This window comes from Vulpes lagopus, chromosome 7, assembly GCF_018345385.1.
Source record: "Vulpes lagopus strain Blue_001 chromosome 7, ASM1834538v1, whole genome shotgun sequence".
In the NCBI taxonomy this organism is placed as follows: domain Eukaryota; kingdom Metazoa; phylum Chordata; class Mammalia; order Carnivora; family Canidae; genus Vulpes; species Vulpes lagopus.
The window spans coordinates 26,046,345-26,070,868 of record NC_054830.1 but is presented as its reverse complement, the minus strand read 5'-3'; the positions used below and the strand labels follow the sequence as shown (position 1 = coordinate 26,070,868).

General features: G+C 40.6%; 1 protein-coding gene and 1 pseudogene across 2 annotated transcripts in view; both read right to left on the bottom strand.

The window, feature by feature from the left end:
* Positions 1–24,524, bottom strand: part of KCTD6 (potassium channel tetramerization domain containing 6) — a 42,575-nt gene that overhangs the window by 13,133 nt on the left and 4,918 nt on the right. The window contains exons 2-3 of one of the 2 annotated variants that reach the window (XM_041762237.1): positions 4,787–4,872; positions 3,772–3,835 (exon numbers count right to left, since the gene is read on the bottom strand). Coding sequence is in view for 1 of the 2 variants with exons in the window: in XM_041762235.1 (XP_041618169.1) it covers positions 4,787–4,809 (23 nt within the window). In the remaining variant the exon portion in view is untranslated. The remainder of the gene's footprint in view (positions 1–3,771; positions 3,836–4,786; positions 4,873–24,524) is intronic. The other variant, XM_041762235.1, reaches the window with a different exon arrangement.
* Positions 13,005–13,432, bottom strand: LOC121495013 (annotated as a pseudogene).

Below are 24,524 nucleotides of genomic sequence, written 5' to 3'. Positions count from 1 at the left end.
TTCTGCCTTCTGGATCAGTTCTCTATTGCCACATAATAAATCAGCCCCAAATGTAGGGGGCTCAAAACATAAACATTTCTTATCTCATAGTTTCTATGGGTCAAGAAGTTAGAAGTAGTTTAGGTAGAAGATCTTACAGTCTAGATGTCAGCTGGGGCTGCAGTCAGCGGAAGGCTTGGCTGGCACTGGAGAATCCACTTCCAAGATCACTCAGGTAGTTTTTAGCAGGAAGCAGTGGCCCCTCTTCACCTGAGCCTCTCCCAATAGCATGGCAGCTGGGTTAGCCCCCAGCGCGAGTGATCTAAGAAAGAAAAGCCTGAAGCCACGATGTCTTTTATAACGTAGCCTTCAAAGTAACATACGTGTAGTCTCTCAGTCTCACAAACCAACCCTTTTACAGTGTGGGAGGGCACCACACAAGGACGTGAGTACCAGGAGGCGGGGATCACTGGGTATCTTGGAGGCTGCTCACCACACCCTCAGGAACTTTGAGGACAGACTACCCACATCATTCCAGGGTACAGATGAGAAAAGTAAGGCAAGGAGGGGGAAAGTCATTGACCAAGGCCACACAGCCAAGTGGGAGAAGAGAGATTTGAACACAGCTCCGCCGGGCTCCCCTCCTCCAATGGCCGTCACCAGTTTCTTCACCTTCTCCATGTGCAAACCTGAACCCTGTCAATTTGCCACCCCCAAACCTCTCAAGTCCCCAGCTCAGCTCAGCAAGTAGTGCCACCGTCCTCCCATCTGTCCAAACCAGAAGCTTTGAGTCACGCCTGCTCCTCCCGCCCCCTCACTTCCCAGTGCCGGATAACCCAGCCCTGCCAAGTCTTCCTCCTCAACACAGCCTGGATCCATCTCTCCTTCTCTCCATCTCCACCACCATCACGCAGGCCCAAGCCACCAACTTGTCCTCCCTGGACGTCTGCAGGAGCCCCCTCCCTCATCACCCTCATTCTCTCTGCCTCCACACTACCCATCCGCCCTCTTCTCTTCAGCATGAATCACCTTTAAGAACACAAAGCTGGGTATGCCACCCTGCCTGCTTTCAACTCCTTCAATGGCTCCCATTGCTTTCAGGATCCAGCCCCAAATTCCTTCCAGTGTGATCACTTGCTCACTTCTCCAAACTCCTCCTCTGCACCCTCTTCTCCTCAGGGCCCGGGCCCCTCTGGCCACATTTCAGTATCCAGGACCCACTGTGTATTTTTTTTTTTACTTTAGGCCCTCCATTATGCTACTTCCTTAGTCTAGAGCATTCATTCCCCAGCCCTCAGCATCCCTGTCTCCTCATCCTTCAGCATATTGTCATCTCCTGAGAGAGGCCTTTAATGACCTCCCAGCCAAGCTGGTGCCTGCCAGCTATAACTTCCACAGTGCCTGTCCTCTTGCCCAACCTCACTGCCTCTCAGTTGAACCATGAGCTCTCTGAGAGCCAAAGCTGTTTCCATCTGGCTCAGAAGAGCACCCTGTGTGAGCACCATGGGCCTAGACCTTAGTACATACTCGACAGATGTGCCAGTGTGGTGCATTCTCTCTACTCCTCCCCCTCTGCAAGGAACAATATTCAGTTCCTTCGGTGAAGTATGGGGACCCCCACATCCAACTTTACACATGCTGTTCCCTCTAGAGGAATGTTCTTCCCTCCTGTCCCTCTATTTACTCATCTAACTCCTCTATCTTCATCAGGAAACTAGGGTTGACAGATTCGGCAAATGAAAATAACACAATGCCCAGTCAAATCTGGATCTCAGATAAGTAACAATTGTTTTAAGAAAATTATGTCATAAATACTGCATTAAATACAAGGGTCCTGTATTTCATCTAACAACCTGAGCAGAAACCAGCACCACTTCCCTCCTCTTTTGGGAGATTTCCCTGACCTCTACCCCACCCTCTTAGGTCCACTCAGCCCCCAACACCTGGGCTCCCAAACTACACCCCTGCTTGCCCCCAGTGAGCATAAAGCTCATTCTGTTTTGAAACTGACCTAGAATGTGACCTCTGTGACAGAGAAGATTGTGTCTCAGTCCTCATTCAAAGTGAGTTTTCATCTGGGACAAAATCCTGGCCACAGGAAATGGTCAACAAGGTTTACTGAGTGGACAAATAAAAGAGTGCAGAAGAGATAAAAGTAAACAAGCTGGGAAAAGGAAGCAGCACATGAAATTTGGGCCAAAACACAGGACAAATCTCTGGGATGATTGCCTGCAGTGGGGAGCTCCTCTTCCCACCTTACGGCTACCTCTGCCTCATCTCTGTCACTTAGAGCCCCTATATACCTACCCGCAGCTTCAGGGAGCCTTAGAATGGGTAGAGCAGAAATGCAAAAAACAAAAAAACAAAAAACAAAAAACCACAGTCTGGGGGCACCTGGGTGGCTCAGTGGTTGAGCCTCTGCCTTTGGCTCAGGTTGTGATCCTGGGGTCTGAGATGGAGTCCTGCATGGGTCTCCCCACAGGGAGCCTGCTTTTTGGCTATGTCTCTGCCTCTCTCTCTCTCTCTCTCTCTCTCTCTCTCATGAATAAATAAAATCAAGAAAAAAGAGAAAGAAAGAAAGAAAGAAAGAAGAGAGAGAAGAAAGAAAAAAGAAAGAAAGAAAGAAAGAGAAAAAGAAGGAAAGAAAGAAAGAAAGAAAGACAGAAAGAAAGAAAGAAAGAAAGAAAGAAAGAAAGAAAGAAAGAAAGAAAGAAAGAGTCTGTGGGGGTGCCTGGTGGCTCAGTCAGTAAGGCGTCTGCCTTCGGGTCAGGTCATGATCCTAGTATCCTGGAATCAAGCCCTGCTTCAGGCTCCCTGCTCAGCCGGGAGGCTGCTACTCCCTTTCCCTCTGCTCCTTCACACTGTGCTCTCTCTCTCTTTCAAATAAATAAAATCCTTTAAAAAAAGCCACACACACACACAAACAAAAACAAAGAAAGAAACAGTCTGTGTCCCTTCAGGGGTTGCTTCTTCCAAAACAGTCTCTTGAGCATTCAAATGGGCAGCCTATAGGATACAGGAAAAGGGGTAGGGGGTAGCATGTGCCTCAGCCTTAAATTAGAAAGAGGCTGGGAGGATCTCCTGAGAATGGAAGGTGCCTGCAAAGGTTATGGGGTGCTGCTCCACTGCTCAGAGAGCTATTCAAGTCCAACCAGACCACCTGGGGGCTAAATCTACATTCAGCCCACGTGTGGCATTCCAATTATCTCCCACACCCCTCCCACACTGAGGACAATCCCTAGATTCTTATAGATAATCTGGACCCAAAACGTTGCTGAGCTCTTTCCAACTATTAAATTTTGAAGAGCCAAGGACCCAGCGGCTAATGGAGAAGCCCACTACATCTGCCTGTCTTGCTGGTGGGATCCATCTCTTCTGTGTGTCTGTCCCTTTCTTGCCCTCAGTCCCCTTTGGTCCTTGTACCACTGGTTTCACCGGCTAGGTTCTCCTGGGGCAGCTAAAAGGCATTCCTTAGACTTTTACTCACTGGCTGACCCAATTGAGAAATACATTTCTAAACCATCTCCCCACCCCACCCCTGGGGACCAGCCCCAATCCCTCTGCACACTTGCCCCAGCCTCTAGGCCACCGCTTGGCACAAGTGACCCTTGTAGCCAGTAGTTTACAATGCCTCCCCCACTTCCAGCCACAGAGACGCTTTAGTAAGTTTGATGAGAGCATTTTTCCTTTTTATAAGGTTCCTAATGACCTATTATTTCTCATCTTCTCTTTAATCAGCTTCCAGAACTCTGCTGGGAGCTACAGAACCAGGGGGAAGAATCTGGTTCTCACCAGCACTGAGAGAGAGGCCCTGTGGTTGTCCTCGGATGTCACCATCCTCTTCACCATTATGATTCTGTAATTAGAGAGAATGGATCTGACATTAGACCAGGAATCAGAAGCTCTGGCTTCTGTCTTTGGTCCCATGAGTGTCTCGGTGTGCCACATCTGAGAATGTCGTGGGCCTTGAGAGTCCAGAGGGAATAAAGCCGCCTGACCATAGCCTGGGCAGCTGGAGTGCAGGAGGCAAGGCAACCCCATATTATGAATTCCCATTCTCCCTGACAGCTCAGTGCTCTAAACGCCTGTCAATAACACATTTCTGGCCTTGGTCGTCTTCCCACCTCATTTCTAATCCAAACCACTTCCTCTGCATATGTTTGTTAGTTTAGCAAGGGCCATATCTACTTGCAAAGCACAGCTTCTGCCTCTTTGCTAGCCCTCCCAGGCTAGATCCCTCCAGGTGCTACAGCCTCTCTTTCCTGCCATATCCAAGGTCATCTTCCTGCTGGATACCTACCCCCTCCCTCAGTCTAGTGAGAGGACATCCATGCACCCCCACCCCCACCATCCATCCAAATGCATCTATTTTGTCAACGAGTTCTTTTGGGTCTCTGAAATATGGTTGTTTACTTTTAGAGAACTCTTATGTTTTACACAAGGTCCAAAAAACAGTATTAGTAAAGCTGCCTTAGTATGGGATCTGTTAATGTTCCAGGAGCTTCTGAAATAAAAGGTATGATTAAAAGGCAGAAATGCTATTTTAAGCCTATTAAAATGTCCCTCGGGTTTCATGATGAAGGTAGGGGTTCCAACACCTCAATGGCTAACAGTGGATCCATTGTTATCTCAGCAAAAATGTGAGCATCATGTAGAGAAGTAACTATAGTAACCGTGTGAAGAGCCATGATTCGGGTTTCAGAATTCTGTTACACATGTCACTTATTTCCTGTCACTGACGTCAAGTCCCAAGACATAGCAAAGCACACTGGGTGGGACTCCAGCTTATTCTCTGGTTGTGACTTACCAGCAGCGTGGGCTTGGACCCATTCAGGAGCCCCCAGCCTCAGTTTCCTCAACTGCAAAATGGTAGAAGACAACTTCTTGGCAGGGCTGTTGAGACAATGAAATTAGAGAATGAAAAACTCTGATGATGCAGTGCCTGGCATGAAGTCGGCACACAATAAATTGGTAGCTCCTATTATAATAACTAATTGCTATACTGCTGATTTGGAAAGATAAATATAGAATTGCGACTCTGGCAGGCAGCAGAGGGGGTACATTTTGAGACTGATGATTTGATTGTTCCACCAAGGCCTCTTCAAACATCCGTTTATTTTGGTTCCAAGTTGAATATTGTCCACATTGATAATTGCTGTGAATAATTAAGAAACAATGGCTTTCACTGACATTCTTATAGCACTTGGGTGATTAGCTAAATATATCTTCTTATAACCCTTTCTATACTAAGATACATAAAACCTAAATCCCTCACATCATAAAACTAAGTTGGCAGGATGATGTCATAACACAAAATAATAAACAGGAAAGTACCTCTTTATTGGGAAGTTATGGTGTCCCCCCACCAAAACCCCATCTTGGCTGATTTTTTTTTTCTCTCTCTCTCTCTTTTTTAGTAAAATTTGTTACTGGGGTATAATGTTCACATAGGAATGTGCACAAAGCATAAATGAATGGCTTGATGAATCTTCACAAAGTAAATGGACCTGACCCTATGACCAACACCCAGAACAAGAAACAAAACATCATCAGGACTCCAGAAGCCCCCTCAGGCCTCCTTCTCCGGCCCTCTCCTGGTTGATCATTTCTTTTTCTCCTCCTCCTTTTTTTTTTTTTTAAGATTTTATTTATTTATTCATGAGAGACACAGAGAGAGAGGCAGAGACACAGGCAAGAGGAAGAAGTAGGCTCCATGGAGGGAGCCTGAGGTGGGACTCAATCCCAGGACCGCGGGATCACAACCTGAGCTGAAGGCAGATGCTCAAACACTGAGCCACCCAGGAGTCCCTCCTCCTCCTTCTTTGAGATATAATTTACAAACTATAGGATGTATCCATTCGAAATACACAGCATGATGAATTTGTCTAAATTCATAGAGATGTACAATCATCACCACCAGCCAGTCTCAGAATCCTTCCCATCATTCTAAAAACTTACCTGGTTCCTGCTCAAGGACAGTCCTCACTGTCCTTAAATGTTCATATTAAGTAGAAGCACACAACAGTAAACATACCAGAGTAGTTTTTTTATGTTATGACCGTTTTTTAATTCTAAAATATATAGACATAATTATGGCAAGATTAGTGTTTCCCAAGTGTGCCCCATGAAATAACTTTAGATGGTACATAGACAAGTATCTGAAATCTTAATTGTGGATTTTTTCTAAGATATATGAAAATAACTAGCACATCAAGCCACTGATGTCACAGACACTATTCCTAGATCTAGAACAGGTGTAAAAACTATTCAATTTAAGGAACCATATTAGTAAGAACACAGATAGTAAATAGATAACACGGAAATTGTAAAGGTACATGCAAATGATTGATGCAAGTAAAATAGTGACCTCGATTAAGAAGGATAAATCATTTCTGTGAGCCCTGAAATTCTTTGCATATTAACCAAATACATAGCTTTAAAAAATTATTCAGAATTGTAAAGCCATTCAGGTGTTTTATTGACCATTCCAACATTTTAAAAAAGTAATCTCTATAGGACACCTGGGTGGCTCAGTGGTTGAGCATCTGCTTTTATCTTAAAAAAAAAAAAAAAAAAAAAGTAATCTCTACACCCAACATGGGGCTTGAAGTCATGACTCAGAGATCAAAAGTCCTGGTGAGCCAGCCAGGAACACTTATTCCAATATTTTTTATTGTTTGCCTTCTACGGCTAGATGCTAGATAAATGTTCATTTAGAGATTCCAGTCAAGCTGCTTTTTGTATTTACATCATAAATATTTTTTAAAGGAATCTGATGATTTAAACATAGTAACACACAGGAGAGTATAGTTATGTGTTCACATGCAGTAATTGCCCCAAAGCTTCTGGACTGGCAAGAACCAGAATTCAGAAAAAGGAGAGAAGGTGAGTTTGGATGATGAGGGATTCGGCCCAAGGGAGGGGGTAATTTAGGTAGGCAGAGAAGATGGGAGGACAGTTCTAGCAAAAGCAGATCAGAGGCTGAGAAACAGCTGGAAAACCTGCATCCTTACCATGACCAGTGAGCCACTGAGTCAACCCTCACACCTTTGGATATATTTTCTTATTATTTATGCCAATTTGGGTCAGTATTTTCCTTGCAACTGAAAAAATCCTATCGATATATTGTCACTAAGCTGCATTGTAAATATGAACTCCTAAATACATCTAAAAGCATTGGGGCACCTGACTGGCTCAGTTGATAGACCATGTTAGCTCTTGATCTCAGGGTCTAGCTCTTGATCTCAGGTCATGAGTTCAAGCCCTACATTGAGTGTAAAGCTTACTTAAAAAAAAAAAAAACACAAATAAATAAAGGGATGGGATCCTTAAAGAGTCTTCAGAAAGATCTTAAGTTTAAATTGATAGAATACTCTAATGTGGTTGATTTAACCAACAGAGATAGGACCTAGAAGTTGAGTGAGTGCCTACAATTACATACACTCTCAATATTGCAGAGGTACCTTTTATTATTTCTCCCTTTTTATGGACATTTTGTGGAGACTCAGAGAAGTGTGCAAACCAGCTCAGGTCACACAAATGGCAAGTATCTGAGCCAGGATTTTAAAAGCCAGGTTTGATTTAAAAGTCATGTCTGGGGATCCCTGGGTGGCGCAGTGGTTTGGCGCCTGCCTTTGGCCCAGGGCGCGATCCTGGAGACCCGGGATCGAATCCCACATCAGGCTCCTGGTGCATGGAGCCTGCTTCTCCCTCTGCCTATGTCTCTGCCTCTCTCTCTCTCTCTCTGTGACTATCATAAATAAATAAAAATTAGAAAAAATTAAAAAAAAAAAAAAAGTCATGTCTGACTTGCCAAAACCCTACAGGGCATCCCATCCTTGAATGAGTTTGGATGAGAACTAGGAAGTCAAAACAAAGGAAGAGTTGAAGGAGACTCAGTAGGCAAACAAACAAGTATAAGCAAGATTAGAAGGGTTTTTTTTCTTTTTTTTTAAAAGGTTTTATTTTATTTTTTAAGATTTTATTTATTTATTCATAGACACACACAGAGAGAGGCAGAGACACAGGCAGAGGGAGAAGCAGGCTCCATGTAGGGATCCCGATGTGGGACTCAATCCCGGGTCTCCAGGATCACACCCCAGGCTGCAGGCAGCGCCAAACCGCTGTGCCACCAGGGCTGCCCAGGTTTCTTTTTCTTTCTTCTTTTTTAAGTAAACTCTGTCCCCCAACATGGGGCTCGAACTCACAACCCCAAAATCAAGAGTAACATGCTCTACCAACTGAGCCAGCTAGTTGCCCCTGAAAGGTTTTTCTTATGTTTTTAGATAAGACAATGCTGCCAGCAATGTCTCACTTTTTCTGCCACATCTGAACCAGACATAAAAGTATTTGAAGATGCAAAATTCCTTATGAGATGTACAATTCAAACAAGTGTTTATTGAGCTAGAGTAACTGCTAGGTGCTGTTTTATAATCCCACTGAGAGAAGGGCTGGACTGTGGTAAAATTCTGTACAAATAGAATTTTCAAATGCCACACTAGACTTACAGGTCTGACATTTTTTCTAAAGCATCTACGATTCACTGCTTATAAATAAGGATTTGAACTCTAATGTCAGAAGACCGAGATTCAAATCCCAGTTCTCCTACTACCTGCTATGTGACCTTGAGCAAGTTTCTTATCTCACTGACTCTTAGTTTTCTGATCTTTAAAATGGAAATAATAATAGTACTTATACGTAGTTCCTGGGCACCTGGATGGCTCAGTTGGTTAAGCATCTGCCTTTGGCTCAGGTCATGATCTCAGGGTCCTGAGTTGGGGTGGGGTGGGGAGGGAGCCCTGCATCAGGCTCCCTGCTCAGTAAGTAGTCTGCTTCACCCTCTCCCTTTGCCTCTCTCCAACCCCCCGCCCACTCCTGCTTGTTCTCTCTCTCTCTCTCTCTCTCTCTCTCTCCTAAATAAATAAATAATTTTTAAAATAGTATTTAACTCCAAAGGCAAGTATGCTGATTAAATCAGATAATGCTGGCTTCAGAACTTACTCAACAGAGGTTATAGAGATTATTACTTTTTGTCATTTTACTATTCCTTTTGAAAAAAATAAATGTCTATAATCTCTCATTTTACAAACAAAGCTGGAGCGAAGGAAGAGCTGGCTGCCAGCCTGGATTATGCAGGAGGGTGTTAATCCATACTGTTGGTTCTTCCTGTATCTTCTTTTCTCCCCTCCTCCTATTAAAGAAAGGAGCTGATTCTAGGAATACTGACTGGAGTCTTGAAGCCTGTGGAAGGTGGGGCAGCCAGCCACTGGGACAATCTCAGAAAGATTCCTGGGGCCCTATAATGTCAAGAAGGGAGCAGAGCATCCTGGAGCCACAGGGAAGAGGTGGACCCACTATTTGACTGATGACCCAGAGCCAGAGTCATCCCTGCCCATCACCTTGACCTTCCTTAAACCCTCAGCAGGGTGTGATATTCAATTTGGATGTGTTGCTAAGGAATGGGCAGTATATGCTCAGTAAAGACTGCAGTTAGGGGTTTTACACTAGCTAAGGAAGGGGAAGGCCTATACTGTAGGAAGGCCTACAACTCATCCACCTGAGTTGTAGACTGAGATTCATACGAGCTACGGCAACAAGAATTCAGGTGGACACAAGGTCCACAGATGCCAGCAAGGAATAGAAAAGAAGGTAAACCTATAATTGCCACTATAAGCCCATCATCTGTTGGCCAGCACGGTGGTGGCATCTGTCCAGAGGCCTTTGGTCTGGGTTTGAGCACAAACAAGGAAGCAAATCAGGGAGAGAAGGAAATAGAAACACCTGGCAGAAAACTGCCACCATTCACAGCCTTTCCCACCCAGTTCTTATTAAATCCAGAGATTTGGGTTTGCAGTTATGGTTTAGCAATTAAAACTGTTATGTTGCAACACCTTTTTGGTTTTAAGTGGTGAAGGCATAAGGCCTGTGAATTTGTGAATTTGATACCACAGCCTTCTGTGCAAACAGGTGACTCACTCTGTCCCTCCCCAGGAAGAGTTGAGGGGAGAGAAGGCAGCTCAGGTTTCACTATTAGCCCCCCAAACCTCACTGTGAATGTCAGCTCTTTCCCAGAAGCAAATTGAACCACCAAATCTCTTTAAATCAGTGCTGACAGCCTAAACCCGACTTTATGAAGCTGCAGGCCACAGAGGAGGCCTCTGCTCCAGGGTTGCACAGTGTGGGGTGAGTGCCTCTGACTCAAATGAACCAGAGCCTAGACTTCACCACCTTAACATTTACATTCGGAGAGCCTGGGGAAATGGATCTTTGAGAGAGAACATTAACCTTTGCCATAGCAAAGTCTTGGCTGTCTTTGAGCCTCTCAGAAAAAATGGTACTCCTTATCTCCATTCTAGCCTTGAGTCAACTGGAAAGGTCAAGACAGGGGAGGAGCTCTGATGACAGTGAAATCTCAGGAAATCTTAGAGCTTATAAGGGACTGTAGTGACCATCTAAAGTCCACTCTGGCACTCTATGCATGAGTACACTCAAGCTGTAGAGGGGTTCAGTTAGAGAACTTTTGCAAAGTCACATTACTGGATGGTCAATGAACTGTGACTGGAATTCATGTTACCTGACTATTCATTCACTATAATGAACATCTGTTGGTTACTACACTTGACCCTTGAACAATGCATGGGTCAGCGGTACTGACTCCCACTTAGTTATAAACCTGAGTATAAATTTGACTCCCCCCAAATTTAACTACTAATAGCCTACTGTTGACAGAAGCCTTAGTAGTAACAAAGTCAATAGTCAAAGTAGTAACAATCAATACATTGTGTTTTATAAATATAACATATATATACTATATTCGTGCATAAAGCAAGCTACAGAAATGTTGAGAAAACACACTTACAGTATTGTACCGTAATTACAGAAAAAAATCCATATGTAAGTGAAACTGAACCTGCACACACAGTACATGCCCATGTTGTTCAAGGGTCAACTGTATTTGGAGACCTCTGTGGTTGTGTGAGTCACGGCAGAGAACAGGCTTCAAATTATCCCATGGAAGTCAGAGAGGCTCCAAAATCCCTCTCCCACTTCCCGAAAGCAGGGAGATAACCTAAATTCAGCCAGTAGGACACTCTTCCCCAGCCCTATTATCATGTCCAACCTGCCTATGACCACCATGTTGGTTCTGCCCTAGGAACAGACTATTCTGAACAGAGCTATATGTCCTAATGATAAATTTACATGGTGAACAGTTCACTCATTGAACAGCTTGCATTATGAATAGTTTACCTAAAAGTCAAGCCTCTTTTGAATATTTTTGCATTCATCTGGCTGCTGTGTTTTGGGGTTGTTTTTTTTGTTTTTGTTTTTTTTTGCAGATTAAATTTTTACAGATTAAAACACTTAATTTCCTCTAAGGGTTCTTCCCCTGCTAAATTTTGTATTGTGTGTGTGTTTGTGTGTGTGTGTGTGTGAGTTCTACACCCAATATGGGGCTCAAACTCATGACCTCAAGATCAAGAGTCACATGCTCTACTGACTGAGCCAGCCAGTCAGTAAATCTTGTATTTCTGATTAAACATTTATGAAATGTGTCACCTTTTATTTCTGATTAAGTATTTATGAAATGTCACCTTTCATAAACAATAAAATTGTTTATTGTTATGGGAGTCTTCTTTTCCTTTTTCTTTTTTTTACATTTTTATTTTTTTTCAAAGAGATTTTATTTTTTTATTCATGAGAGACAGAGAGAGAGAAAGAGAGAGAGAGAGAGGCAGAGACACAGGCAGAGGGAGAAGCAGGCTCCATGCAGGGAGTCCGACGTGGGACTCGATCTTAGGCCTCCAGGATCAGGCCCTGGGCTGAAGGTGGTGCTAAACCGCTGAGCCACCGGGCTGCCTTTTTTTTTTTCATTTTTAAATTTAAATTCAATTTGCCAACATATAATATAACACCCACTGCTTATCCCATCAGTTGTCCTCTTCCTTGCTGGTCACCCAGTTACCCCATCCCCCTACCCACCTCCCCTTCTGCAATCCATTGTTTCATTATGGGAGTCTTTTAATAGTATATGAACCTTCCAAAGGAATGTAAGGAACTTCTTTTACAAGTTTGTATAGACTTTTCTTCAAAGTAGTGTGCTCACAGCAAGAGACCCTTACTGAATCTGATATTCAAGATATTAAATTCAGAATAATCCTAAATTTCAAGCACAAAATGGAGTGCCCTTGTTTGGCAATTGATTTGACTTTAGCAATGAGACCAGCACAGCTCCTAACAATGAATGATAACTAATGCTGACTATAATGAATAAGAATATACTAGAGCAAATGTGTAATACTGGGTTCATATTCCATTCAAGTCCATAAGTAAGTATGGAGGTTGACTATAATAATAAAACAACTAACATTTCTCAAAGGCCAGCTATACACCAAAGACCAGGTTGAACGCTGTATTTTTTTTTTTACTGTCCACAGTATTTATTAGTTTTTTTTTTTAAGGGAAACTATTCTAGGGTACCTGGGTAGCTTCGTTGGTTAAGCATCTGCCTTTGGCTCAGGTCATGATCTCAGGGTCCTGGGATTGAGTTCCACACAGGGCTTTCTGCTCAGTGAGGAGCCAGCTTCTCCCTCTCCCCTGTCCCTGCTCATGTTCTCTCTTGCTCGCTCGCTCTCTCTCTCTCTCAAATAAGTAAATAAAACCTTTTTAAAAAGAGAGAAAGAGGGATCCCTGGGTGGCGCAGCGGTTTGGCGCCTGCCTTTGGCCCAGGGCGCGATCCTGGAGACCCGGGATCGAATCCCACGTTGGGCTCCCGGTGCATGGAGCCTGCTTCTCCTTCTGTCTGTGTCTCTGTCTCTCTCTCTCTCTCTGTGACTATCATAAATAAATAAAAATTAAAAAATAAAAATAAAAAAAATAAATAAATAGAGAACTTAAAAAAAAAAAAAGAGAGAGAGAGAGAAAGAAACTATTCCATAACCCGATATTCATGTTTCATAGTTCAGGAACACAGGTCAGTGACACAATTCTATGGAACTCAACCCAAAGAAATTGTTTACATTCCAAAATCACTTTGCACTCTGAAAGATACTGACCTTCTTCATCTCTGCAAAATCTTTCATGGAATCCTAACTTCTGTAGAATTTTGCATAAGCCTTCTTTTTTTTTTTTTAAGATTTTAATTAATTATTTATCATAGACATAGAGAGAGAGAGGCAGAGACACAGGCAGAGGGAGAAGCAGGCTCCATGCCGAGAGCCCGATGTGGGACTCGATCCCGGGACTCCAGGACCAGGCCCTGGGCCAAATGCAGGCACTAAACCGCTGAGCCACCCAGGGATCCCCTTGCATATGCCTTCTTTCTTGGTTCAGCCAGAGCAAACTTATAGAAAGCTGCAGCCCCCAGGGATACAGTGAATGCTCCAACAAAATGAAATCACAGACACTTGGCCAGAAGGTCTCGTACCTGAGGTTTTGTCAAAACACTGGAAGTCATAGTGGTTATTCTCTCAACACCAGCCTCAAACCCAACATCCTTCCTAACTGACACCTGAACACTATACATATGTTTTCTCTTTCAGTTGTGCTCCCTGAGGGCAGCACTTCTTCTTTGTCCACTACCATGTCCTCAGCCAGCCTATAGCAGACATCCAATGGCCCTGTTAGCTGATACTGTTTATTATTTATCACCTCAAATGTAAAGGTAAGGAAATTCAGGTTCAAGAGTTGTTATTTGTCCAAAGACATCAGGAAGGGCAGCGTGACCCTAGAGCCTGCACTCTTCACACAGAAGAATGTGACCCCATCCATGTATTCCAACAATGAAAGCCTGAGGGGTGGGGTGAGGGTGGACAGACTCAAAATTTTTAATGCTCTTTAGTGCTGGGGAACTGGGACCAGGGTGTATAGGTATAGAGGCCCCTGAGAGGGTATGGTTCTAAAACAACACTCTGGGGCCTCTACATGACTGTTAACGGGGGTAGAACATTCCAGAACAAGCCCAAGCTTCATGGGGAGCCTTGGGCAGAATAGAAGCAGGAGTCAGAGGTCAGGGTGGCCTGTGCAAAATGTTGTAGCTTTCTAATGAAAGGTTAGCTTGATGGCAAGGAAAGAATCATTCTGAAAACCTGACACAATAAACATGGGACTTTAAGGGCCAGCAGAGATTAGTTTTGACCTCTTTTCTTTCTTCACCTAATACATATTGAATTTATTTTCTCTAGAAATTAAGAGGGTCTCAGATTCTCGTGTGCCTTTGGCCTAGTGTCATATGCTAACAGTAGTCAATGACATTTTGTATAACAAGAAAACTGTGGTTGGGAATGTAAAATGGTACAGCACTCTGGAAAATAATTTGGCAGTTTCAAGAAAACCAAGCATACATTTATTCTACAACCTAGCAGTTGCAGTCCTGGGCATTTATCCCAGAGAAATGAAAACTTATGTTCACACAAAAACCTATACATGATTGTACATAGTAGCTTTATTTGTAATAACCTCAAACTGGAAACAGCCAAAATGTCCTACAATAGGTGAATGATTAAACCAACTGTGGTACACTCAGACTGTATGGAATAATATTTAACTGTAAAAAGAGCAAGCTACTGATACAGGCAACAACTTGGATGGATCTCAAGGGCATTGTGCTAAGTGGGGAAAAAAAAAAGACCAAAACCCTCCAATCTCCTGCTATATGATTCCATTTACATAAAATTCTCCAAATGACAACATTTTAGAAAAGGAGACCTGATTAGTAGTTACCAGGGGTTGGGAAGAGTGGGCGTGACTATACCAGGGTAGCACTAGGGAGATCTGTGTAGTGACAGAACAGTTCTGGTGGTTAATTCTACACAGGTGACAAAACAGCATATGCACATACTATATCAATGTCAGTCTCCTGGTTTTGATACTATAGTTCCTGGAGCCATAACCATTGGAGGAAATTAGATGAAAAGTTCAAGGACCTCTCTGTACTATTTTGCAACTTCCTGTGAATATATAATTATTTCAAAATAGAAAGCTTTTAAAAAAGAAAATAAAATTGTGGTTGAAAGCATCACCTGATTTCTCAAATTTTCCTTCTATGCCATTGTGAAGAAATTCTAGTCAAATGGAAGGATGGATATGCCTCTCATAATAGAAGTCTTCTTTATTCCTTTTAAAGCTTTGTAATATTCCATTTCATTTCTGTACCATGTATATTTTCTCATCTAAACCCTGAGAAATTCCATCATGTGCTATTGTGAATAGTTGTTATAAATATTATTATAAATAGCTACCACAAATAACCTTATACATAAATTTCACTCATTTCTTTTATGACTATGTTTGCAGTACAAATTCTTTGAAGTGGTAAAGCTGGTTTTCTTAACTATGCTGTATTGCTATATTTACTCTGTATCTTATGCAGCATATAAATTTTTTTCAAGAAGCTTCATTTCTGAAAATATTTATGCGCACATGCTTAATGACAAAAGTTTTTAGTCTACCTCAAGTTGTACATATTCAACATTAATAAAACATTTCTATTTCACTAACTTAAGCTCGTCATTTACCTATTGGTGTTGATTTAAATACAGTTTTAAATTTTTAAAAGATTTTATTTATTTAGGGGCGCCTGGGTGGCTGAGTTGATTAAGTGGCTCCCTTCAGCTCAGATAATGATCCCAGGTCCTGGGATGAAGCCCATATGAGGCTCCCTGCTCAGTGGAGAGCCTGCTTCTCCCTCTCCCCCTGCTCCTCTCTCCTGCTCATAATCTCTTTCCCAAGCTCTCCCTCTCAACTAATAAGATTTTATTTATTAGAGAGAGGAGAGAGAGTGTGTGCAAGCAAGAGAGCAAGCACAAATAGAGGAAAGGGATGAGGGAGAAGGTGAAGCAGGCTTCCCCTGAGGAGGGAGGAAGCCCTCCCCCCAGCAGACCCCCACCCTCTCAACCCCCCCCCCTCCCCATAGAGACAGGATCACAACCTGAGCCAAAGAAAAACGCTTAACTGAGCCACATAGGTGTCCCTTAAATACATTTTTAAAAATATATTCTTTTAAAGTAATCTCTACACCAATGTGGGGCTCAAACCCACAACCCCAAGATCAAGAGTTTCATGCTCTACTGACTGAGCCAGTCAGGGGCCCCAATTTAAATACATTTCTACAGTTATGCACTATTATAATACAGTTCATTTTCTACACAGATCCAGAGAAAATGTGAAATCTTGTCTACCTAAATATAACAACTACACAGAGAATAAGACTGGTGTTATTAATTCAGAGACATCTTCCAACCCAGTATTATAAATAGGTTCTAATGTATTAAACAAAATGGCTTTCCTTGAGCCAAGAAACATTTTTTTTTAGTCTAGTCAAGCAATCAACATCAAAATGTTTGGGATGCTATGTAGTGCCTGGAAATGGGGTGTTGTATCCATCCTTTAAAAGTTCATGGTACAGCGAGCGTGTGGGTGAAGGTTTCTGGGCAACCTTTCCCTCTTTCAGCCTTTGCTGCTGCGAAGCCAAAATGTGGGCTCTTAGTCTGAGTTTTACAACCCACAGAAAATGTGGCTAAGGCCAGAGAACAGACGTATTTATACTTTTGGAGGTCCCACTTTTCATGAGTCACGTGGCTGCCCTGACACAGTGGCTTGGGGCCTTCCACGTCTCGCAGCCGCCAGTCGAGTGGAGCGGGCGCCCTCTAGGGCTGAGCCTCGGGAATACAATAGTCCCCGACACCTGGGACAGGGAATGGAATTCACCTGCATGGCTTTTCCTCCGCAGCTACGCTTCTAAAGCTTCCAAAAAGGAAATTCTATCAATGCGGTACCAGAAACAACCCAACAGACCGATGTGTGTGAGTATGAGTGCGTGCATGCGTACACACTCATAAAATTCCCTTTAAAAACCAATATAAAGGGGGCACCTGGGTGGCTCAGCGTTGAGCATCTGCCTTTGTTTGGCTCAGGTCATGATCCCGGGGTCCTGGAATCGAGTCCCGCATCAGGTTCCCCGTGGGGAGCCTGCTTCTCCTTCTGCCTAAGTCTCTGGGTCATGAATGAATTAATGAATTAATGAATGAATGAATAAATAAATAAATAAATAAATAAATAAATAAATGTTTTTTTTGTTTTTTTTTTTTTTTTAAAAAAAGGATGCCTGGGTGGCTCAGCCGTTGAGCGTCAGCCTTTGACTCAGGGCCTGATCCCGGTGTCCCAGGATCGATCCCATACCAGGGTTCCTGCATGGAGCCTGTGTCTCTGCCCATCTCTCTGTCTCTCATGAATAAATAAATAAAATCCTAAAAAAAAAACCCAAAAAACAAAAAACCTCTAAAAAAGGAGAAGCAGGAAACCAGTAAAGGTGCTTGACTCCAAGGAGGGGAACCTCACTAGGACACAGGGATGGGTGGGTCACTCACTTTCCCTTCTTCCCAAATTTATTATGAAAAACTTTCAAACATACAGGACAGTTGCAAGAATGCTGCAGTGAATTTCCACATGCACTTAGATGCCACAACTATTGTCATTTGTCATATGTGCTTTATCTCTATATTTATTTGCCTGAATTATATAGAGACCCACATGAAAAATTATCTCTTTAACAGACAATATATGAGGACTATCCCATGGAACCTACAAAAAAGTTTCTATAAATAATAAATGAATTTAGCAAGGTTGCTAAATTCATAATGAAACATAATGAAAACATAATGAAAGCCATTGTATTTCAACATACTAGCAGTAAACAATTAGAAACTAAAAAATTTTAAAATAACATTTATAATAGCCTAAAAAGGACAGAAATACTTAGAAATAAATCCAGTAAAATATGTGCGAGATCTGAATGCTGAAAACTACAAAAGTTCAATGAAAGAAATCAAAGCAAATGGAAGTAAATGGAGAGACACGCTGTGAACATGGTTGGAAAACTCAGTACAGTTAGGATATAAGTTCTTCCCAAAATGTTCTATAGGTTTATCACTATTCCAATCAAAATTCTATCAAGATTTTTTTTGTAGATGCAGATAAGCTGATTGTAAAACATTTTTGAAAAAGAAGAGTAATGTTGGAGGACTTACACTATTTGATTTTAAAAACTCTTACCCAGGTATGGTAATTAAGACAATATAATACTGGAGGGATAAATATACAGAGCAATGGAACAGAATAGACAGTCTCCAGCTATAGACTCACTCAAAAGAGCCAAATGATTTATGCACAAAGGTGCAAAAGCAACTCAATGGAGAAAAGATGGTCTTTTTACCAAATGACTCAAATGCAAATGGACACCATATGCAAAAAAAGAAACTCAGGACCTAAACCTCATACCTTCAAGAAAAATTAACTCAAAATGGATCATAGATCTACATGTAAAACTATAAAACTTTAAAAGGAAACATCAAAGAAAATCTTTGCAATCTGGTGTTAGGCAAAGAATTCTTAGATAAGAAACGAAAACGTGGTGATGCCTGGGTGGCTCAGTTGTTTAGCTTCTTGCCTTTGGCCCAGGGCATGATCCTGGAGTCCTGGGATTGAGTCCCACATCGGGTTCCCTGCCTCTCTCTCTGGGTCTCTCATGAATAAATAAATAAAATCTTAAAACAAAAACAAAAACAAAAAACATAAAAAAAAAAAAGAAACCAAAATGTGACCCATAAAAGAAAAATTTGGTACATTGATTTCTTCAAAATTTACTTTTGAAATTTACTTCTTTATTTACTTATTCTCTACAAAGGCATTGTTAAGAAAATGAAAAGATGTGTTACAGATGTTGAGAAAAATATTTGCAAGTTAGATATTCACAACACAGAACTTGTATCCAGAATATACGCATTATGTAATATATATATCTCAGCTGTAAGAAAATTTCAAATGACCTAATAAAAAATGGGCAAAGGATTTAAACAGGCATTTCACCAAAAAATGACACACAAATGGCCAATAAGTATTGAAGAGGTGCTCAACATCATCAGCCATTAGGGAAATGCAAAATAAAACCATGATAATATCAGTACACACCTAACAGAAAGGCAAAAAAGCAAAAAGAACAAATGATAAAATATCAAGTGTTGGTGAGGATATGGAGCAGCTGGAACTCTCATATACTGTTGGTGAGAATACAAAATGTACAGCCACTCCAGAAGACAGTTTGAAAGTTTCTTAAAAGCTGAATACGCAGGATCCCTGGGTGGCCCAGCGGTTTGGCGCCTGCCTTTGGCCCAGGGCACGATCCTGGAGACCCGGGATCGAATCCCACATCGGGCTCCCGGTGCATGGAGCCTGCTTCTCTCTCTGCCTATGTCTCTGCCTCTCTCTCTCTCTCTCTCTCTCTGTGACTATCATAAATAAATAAAAATTTTTTAAAAATTAAAAAAAAAAGTTGAATACACATACCATATGACCCAGCAATCCCAAACCCACACCACAGAGAAATACAAACATATGTTTACACAAAACTTTGTAAAAAAAATTTTTTTGTATTAGCTCTATTCAACATTGCCAAAAACTGAGAACAATTCAAATGTCCTTCAACAAGTAAATGGATAAAGCAACTGTAGTACATGCATACAATAGGGTACTACTCAGCAAGAACAAAGAGTGAACTATTGATACACATGACAACTTGGATGAATCTCAAATGTATTATGTGAGTGAAAGAAGTCAGTCTCAAAAAGTTATATACTGTATGAATTCATTTATATAACATTGTGGAAAAGATTAAGAGTATTGCGACAGAAACACAAATTAGTGTTTATCAGGGATGAGAGGAGGGAGTGGGCTTTATGAGGACAGTAGGAGGGAGTTTTGGGGGTCATAGGATGGTTCTGTATCCTCAATGTGGTTGTCAGCTTCAAAACTCAGAGCTGGATACACACACACACACACACACACACACACACACAAACACACACAATGTTTCTGTATGCTCACTTAAAAATATATTTTTAAAAAGCTAACCTTCATGTAAAGAAAATGAGATACAGACATACGTGCTATTACACACAAATGGTCCTTCTCTGTAAATACACAGAAGGAATGAGTCATAGTGGCTGCTAAAACAGGGGAAGGACGCAAGGTAACCAAAGTGCGGGGAGGGGAGGGCAATTTATACATTTCTGTACTTGAATTTTTTTCCCACAATGAAATAAATTTCCTACTAAAAAATATTTTTAAGATTCAAAATAAAATATAAAACATAAATGCATATGGATATATGAGAAAGAAATATGTAAAAATGATATTTTGATCACAATTGAGATTTATTATAAAACTTCCTTTTATTTTTTATCTCATGTTAAGCTACTGCACATTATCCTTTCCAGGCATTTTTCTTTTTCTTTTTTTTTTAATATTTTATTTATTTATTTGAGAGAGAAAGACAGAGATAGTAACAGAGGACATGAGCAGGGAGGAAAGGGAGAAGCAAGCTCCCTGCCAAGCAGGGAGCCCCATGCAGGGCTGTCCCAGGATCATGACTTGAGCCAAAGGCACTCACCCAACTGACTGAGCCACCCAGGCGCCCCTCCAAATATTTTTCTATGCATACATATTTTTAGGTAAAGTTTGGATTATATTTCAAACTATTTTTATTCTGCTTTTTTTTTACTTGATGCCACTTCATAAACACTTTTGCATATTATTTTATTCTTTAAGAATAGAATTCTGGGGTATCCCTGGGTGGCTCAGTGGTTCAGCGCCTGCCTTTGGCCCAGGGCATGATCCTGGAGTCCTGGGATCGAGTCCCACATTGGGCTCCCGGCATGGCGCCTGCTTCTCCCTCTGCCTGTATCTCTGCCTCTCTCTCTCTCTCTTTCTCTATGTCTACCGTGAATAAATAAATAAAATCTTTAAAAAAATAAAAATAGAATTTTTTAAGCATTGTGCAGTGGCAGTGAGGTTTATTGTAATTATTGCTAATTGAAAAAACAGAATTAAAAAAAAATGAAAAAACAGAATTTTAGTTTTATGCAATAATTCAATATCTGGATATATCCTAATTTATCTAATCATTTTCCCAGATACTTACATAGTTGAGAAACTATCCTACTATATGGACCTTTTCACATAAATTAATCAGAAGCAATCAAGATTTAAGATGATAAATCCTTACAAGTAGAATAACTAGGCCAAAGGAATATGTATATAATATGTAAACACATTTATTTACATGTATCAATATTTTTTTGAAAGTTCTTGAGATCAACTAACACACTGCTTTCCAGAAACACTAGAACAATTAATACTGTGTATGAGTTCCATTTCCTTGAACCCTTACAAGTATTGGGTAAACTTTGTTAAATCTTTAAGGAATCTGAAGGGCCAAGAAATGGGGGTCTCATCGGTGCTTCAATTTCTATTCCTTTGGGTATGAGTGAAGTCATACATACTTCATGTTTGCTAGTATTTCTACTATTTTGTGAAGTGTCTTTTCACACTCTTTGCCCATTTTCCACTGGGAATATACTGTTTTCTCCTTACTCTTTAGGAATTCTTTATGTATTAAATATTTATATAAATATATTCCCATATCTGTGACAAAAATTTTCCCAGTATATTATTTGGCTTGTAATTTTAGGAATTGTGTATGTTAATTAATAATCAATTAAGGAAATATATTCTCATTATAAAAAATATCATACTACATAAAAGGTATAAAAAGAAAAGTAAAACATTCCTTTTTTTTTTTAAAGATTTTATTTATTTATTAATGAGAGACACAGAGAGAGAGAGAGGCAGAGACACAGGCAGAAGGAGAAGCAGACTCCCTAAGGGGAGCCCAATGTTGGGACTTGATCCCAGGATCCTGGGATCATGATCTGATGCTCAACCACTGAGCCACCCCAGTGCCCCAGAGAAGTAAAACATTCCTTGACCTCTATTAGTCAAATCCTACCTCTCCACCATTTACCCTCTCTTCATAATTTCTTTTTTTTCCCAAGATTTTATTTATTTATTCATGAGAGACACACAGAGAGAGGCAGAGACATAGGGAGAGAGAGAAGCTGGATCTATGCAGGGAGCCTGACGTGGGACTCAATCCAGGACTCCAGGATCACACCCTGGGCCGAAGGCAAGCACTCAACTGCTGAGCCACCCAGGCATCCCTCTTCACATTTTCTTATGAATTATTTCAAAATATTTTTATGAGTATATTTATTCCTACATTTTATTTACATAAATGGGATTCCATTTTTTAGTTCATATCTCACCTTGCTTAGAGATTGTTTCCAATAAGTACATATGGTACATATGTATAGATCTGTACATGTAGACCCTCCTCATTCTCACATTTTTATTCTTTTAACAGAAGAATGATATTCCATGGAGGAGATGTAACATGCTTCATTAAACCAGTTCCCAACTGATGGATATGTGAATGCTTCTAGTTTTTCACTACTTCTACTTTCAAAAAATTTATCAAATATTCATTTGTATATTATATATATACACACATACATATATATGTACTGTGTATATACACACACACACACATATATATATATATATATATTTAAAGATTTTCTTTATTTATTTATGAGAGACACAGAGAGAGAGTTAGAGACATAGGCAGCCCAATGCAGGACCTGATCCCAGAACCCTGGGATCATGACCTGAGCTAAAGGCGGATGCTCAACCACTGAGCCACCCAGGTGCCCCTGTGTATTATATTTTGGTACAGGGTTTCTCACGTTTTGTAACCTGTGAAGAAAGATAAGATTGCTTTCATAAAAATGTATTAGTAAGATACCATAGAAACTGGAGGCATTATTGTTGATAAAATAATAATAATCACTAGTATGCCAACTATCCCTGGAAACAAAGCATGTATTTTCTTCTTCTTCCTGAATGTAACAGAAGGAAAGTTTCATTCACTGAGACCTTACACATGAAGTTTGAATTCTGTTGTGATCACTTTCTTAGAAGAGGTTGATAGACACTAAGCATATGGAAAGGTGCTCAACATTGTTGGTAACCAAGGAAATAAAAATTAAAACCACATGAGATATAAACATACACCAAACAGGATAGCACAATCTTAAAAACTGATATCATCAAATGTTAGCAAAGATTTGGAGCAATTGAAACTTGCTCATCTTGGTGAAACAAATATAAAATGGTAACACCACTTTGGAGAATTGTTTGGTATTTCTTGTAAAGTTAAACATATACCTGCTCTACCTATGACCCAGAATTTCACTCCAGGAGAAACAGAAACACAGGCCACATAATGACTTTTATATGTATATTCACAGCAGCTTTACTCATAATGTCCTCAAACAAGAAACAGCCCAGGTGTCCATCAACAAAATGGGTAAAAAAAAAAACAACAAAAAGGAGTGAACTGGGTCATGATTCTAAAATTTATATAGTAAAGTAATAGAAGTAGAAAACCAAAATGATTTTGAAAAAGCATAATGTTATAGGAATCCCACTACCCTATTTTAAGAATTATAATATACTTAACAGTTATCAAGACAGTATGGTATTGGAGGAAGAAGGACAGAGACAGATCAATGGAACAGGACAGACTCCAGAAATACACCCACACGAGTTTGGCCAAATGATCTTTGGCAAACATGCAAAAATAATTCAATGGAGAAAGTAGTCTTCTCAACAAATGGTATTGGGGTAATTGGACATACTTAAGGAAAAAAAAACAAAATCTCAATCTAAACCTAAATCTTAGACAAAAATTAACCAAAATAGATCACAGATCTAAATGGAAAACATAAAACCATAACACTTTTATAAAAAAAAGGAGAAAATCTTTGTATGCTGGTGTTGGGTACAAATTTCTCAGATATAATACCAAAAAGCATAATCCATAAAAGAAAAAAGTTGAAAAATTGGACTTCATCAAAATTAAAAACTTTTGCTCTGTGAAGTATCTTACAGGATGAAAAAATGTCTCATAAACTGAAGAACATATTTGGATATCACATATCTGACAAAAGACTTGCATACAGAATCCATAAACTGGGGCGCCTGGGTGGCTCAATGGTTGAGCATCTGCCTCCTGCTCAGGGCATGATCCTGGGGTCCTGAGTTCCACTTTGGGCTCCCTGCAGGGAGCCCACGTCTCCCTCAACCTATGTCTCTGCCTCTTTCTCTGTGTCTCTCATGAATTAATAAATAAAATCTTAAAAAAAAAAAGCTCTCTCTCTCTCTCTCTCTCTCTCTCACACACACACACACACACCTATTAGAACTAATAAGCAAATTCAGCAAATTTGCATGATATGAAATCACTCAAAAGTCATTTGTATGTCTATACACCAACAATGGACAATCTGAGAAGGAGATTGAGAAAACCATTTCACTTATAATACTATTAAAAAGAATAGAATAATTAGGAATTAACTTAACCAAGGAGGCTAAAGACCTAAACACTGAAAACTACAAGGCATTGTTAAAGGAAATTAAAGAAGACACAAGTAAATGAAAGACATCCTCTGTTTATAGACTAGACGGCTTAATATTGCTACTATGTCAATACCACCTGAAGCAATCTACAGATCCAATGCAGTCCCTATCAAAATCCCAATGACATTGTTTGCAGAAATAGTAAAACCTATCCTAAAATTCACATGGAAACTCAA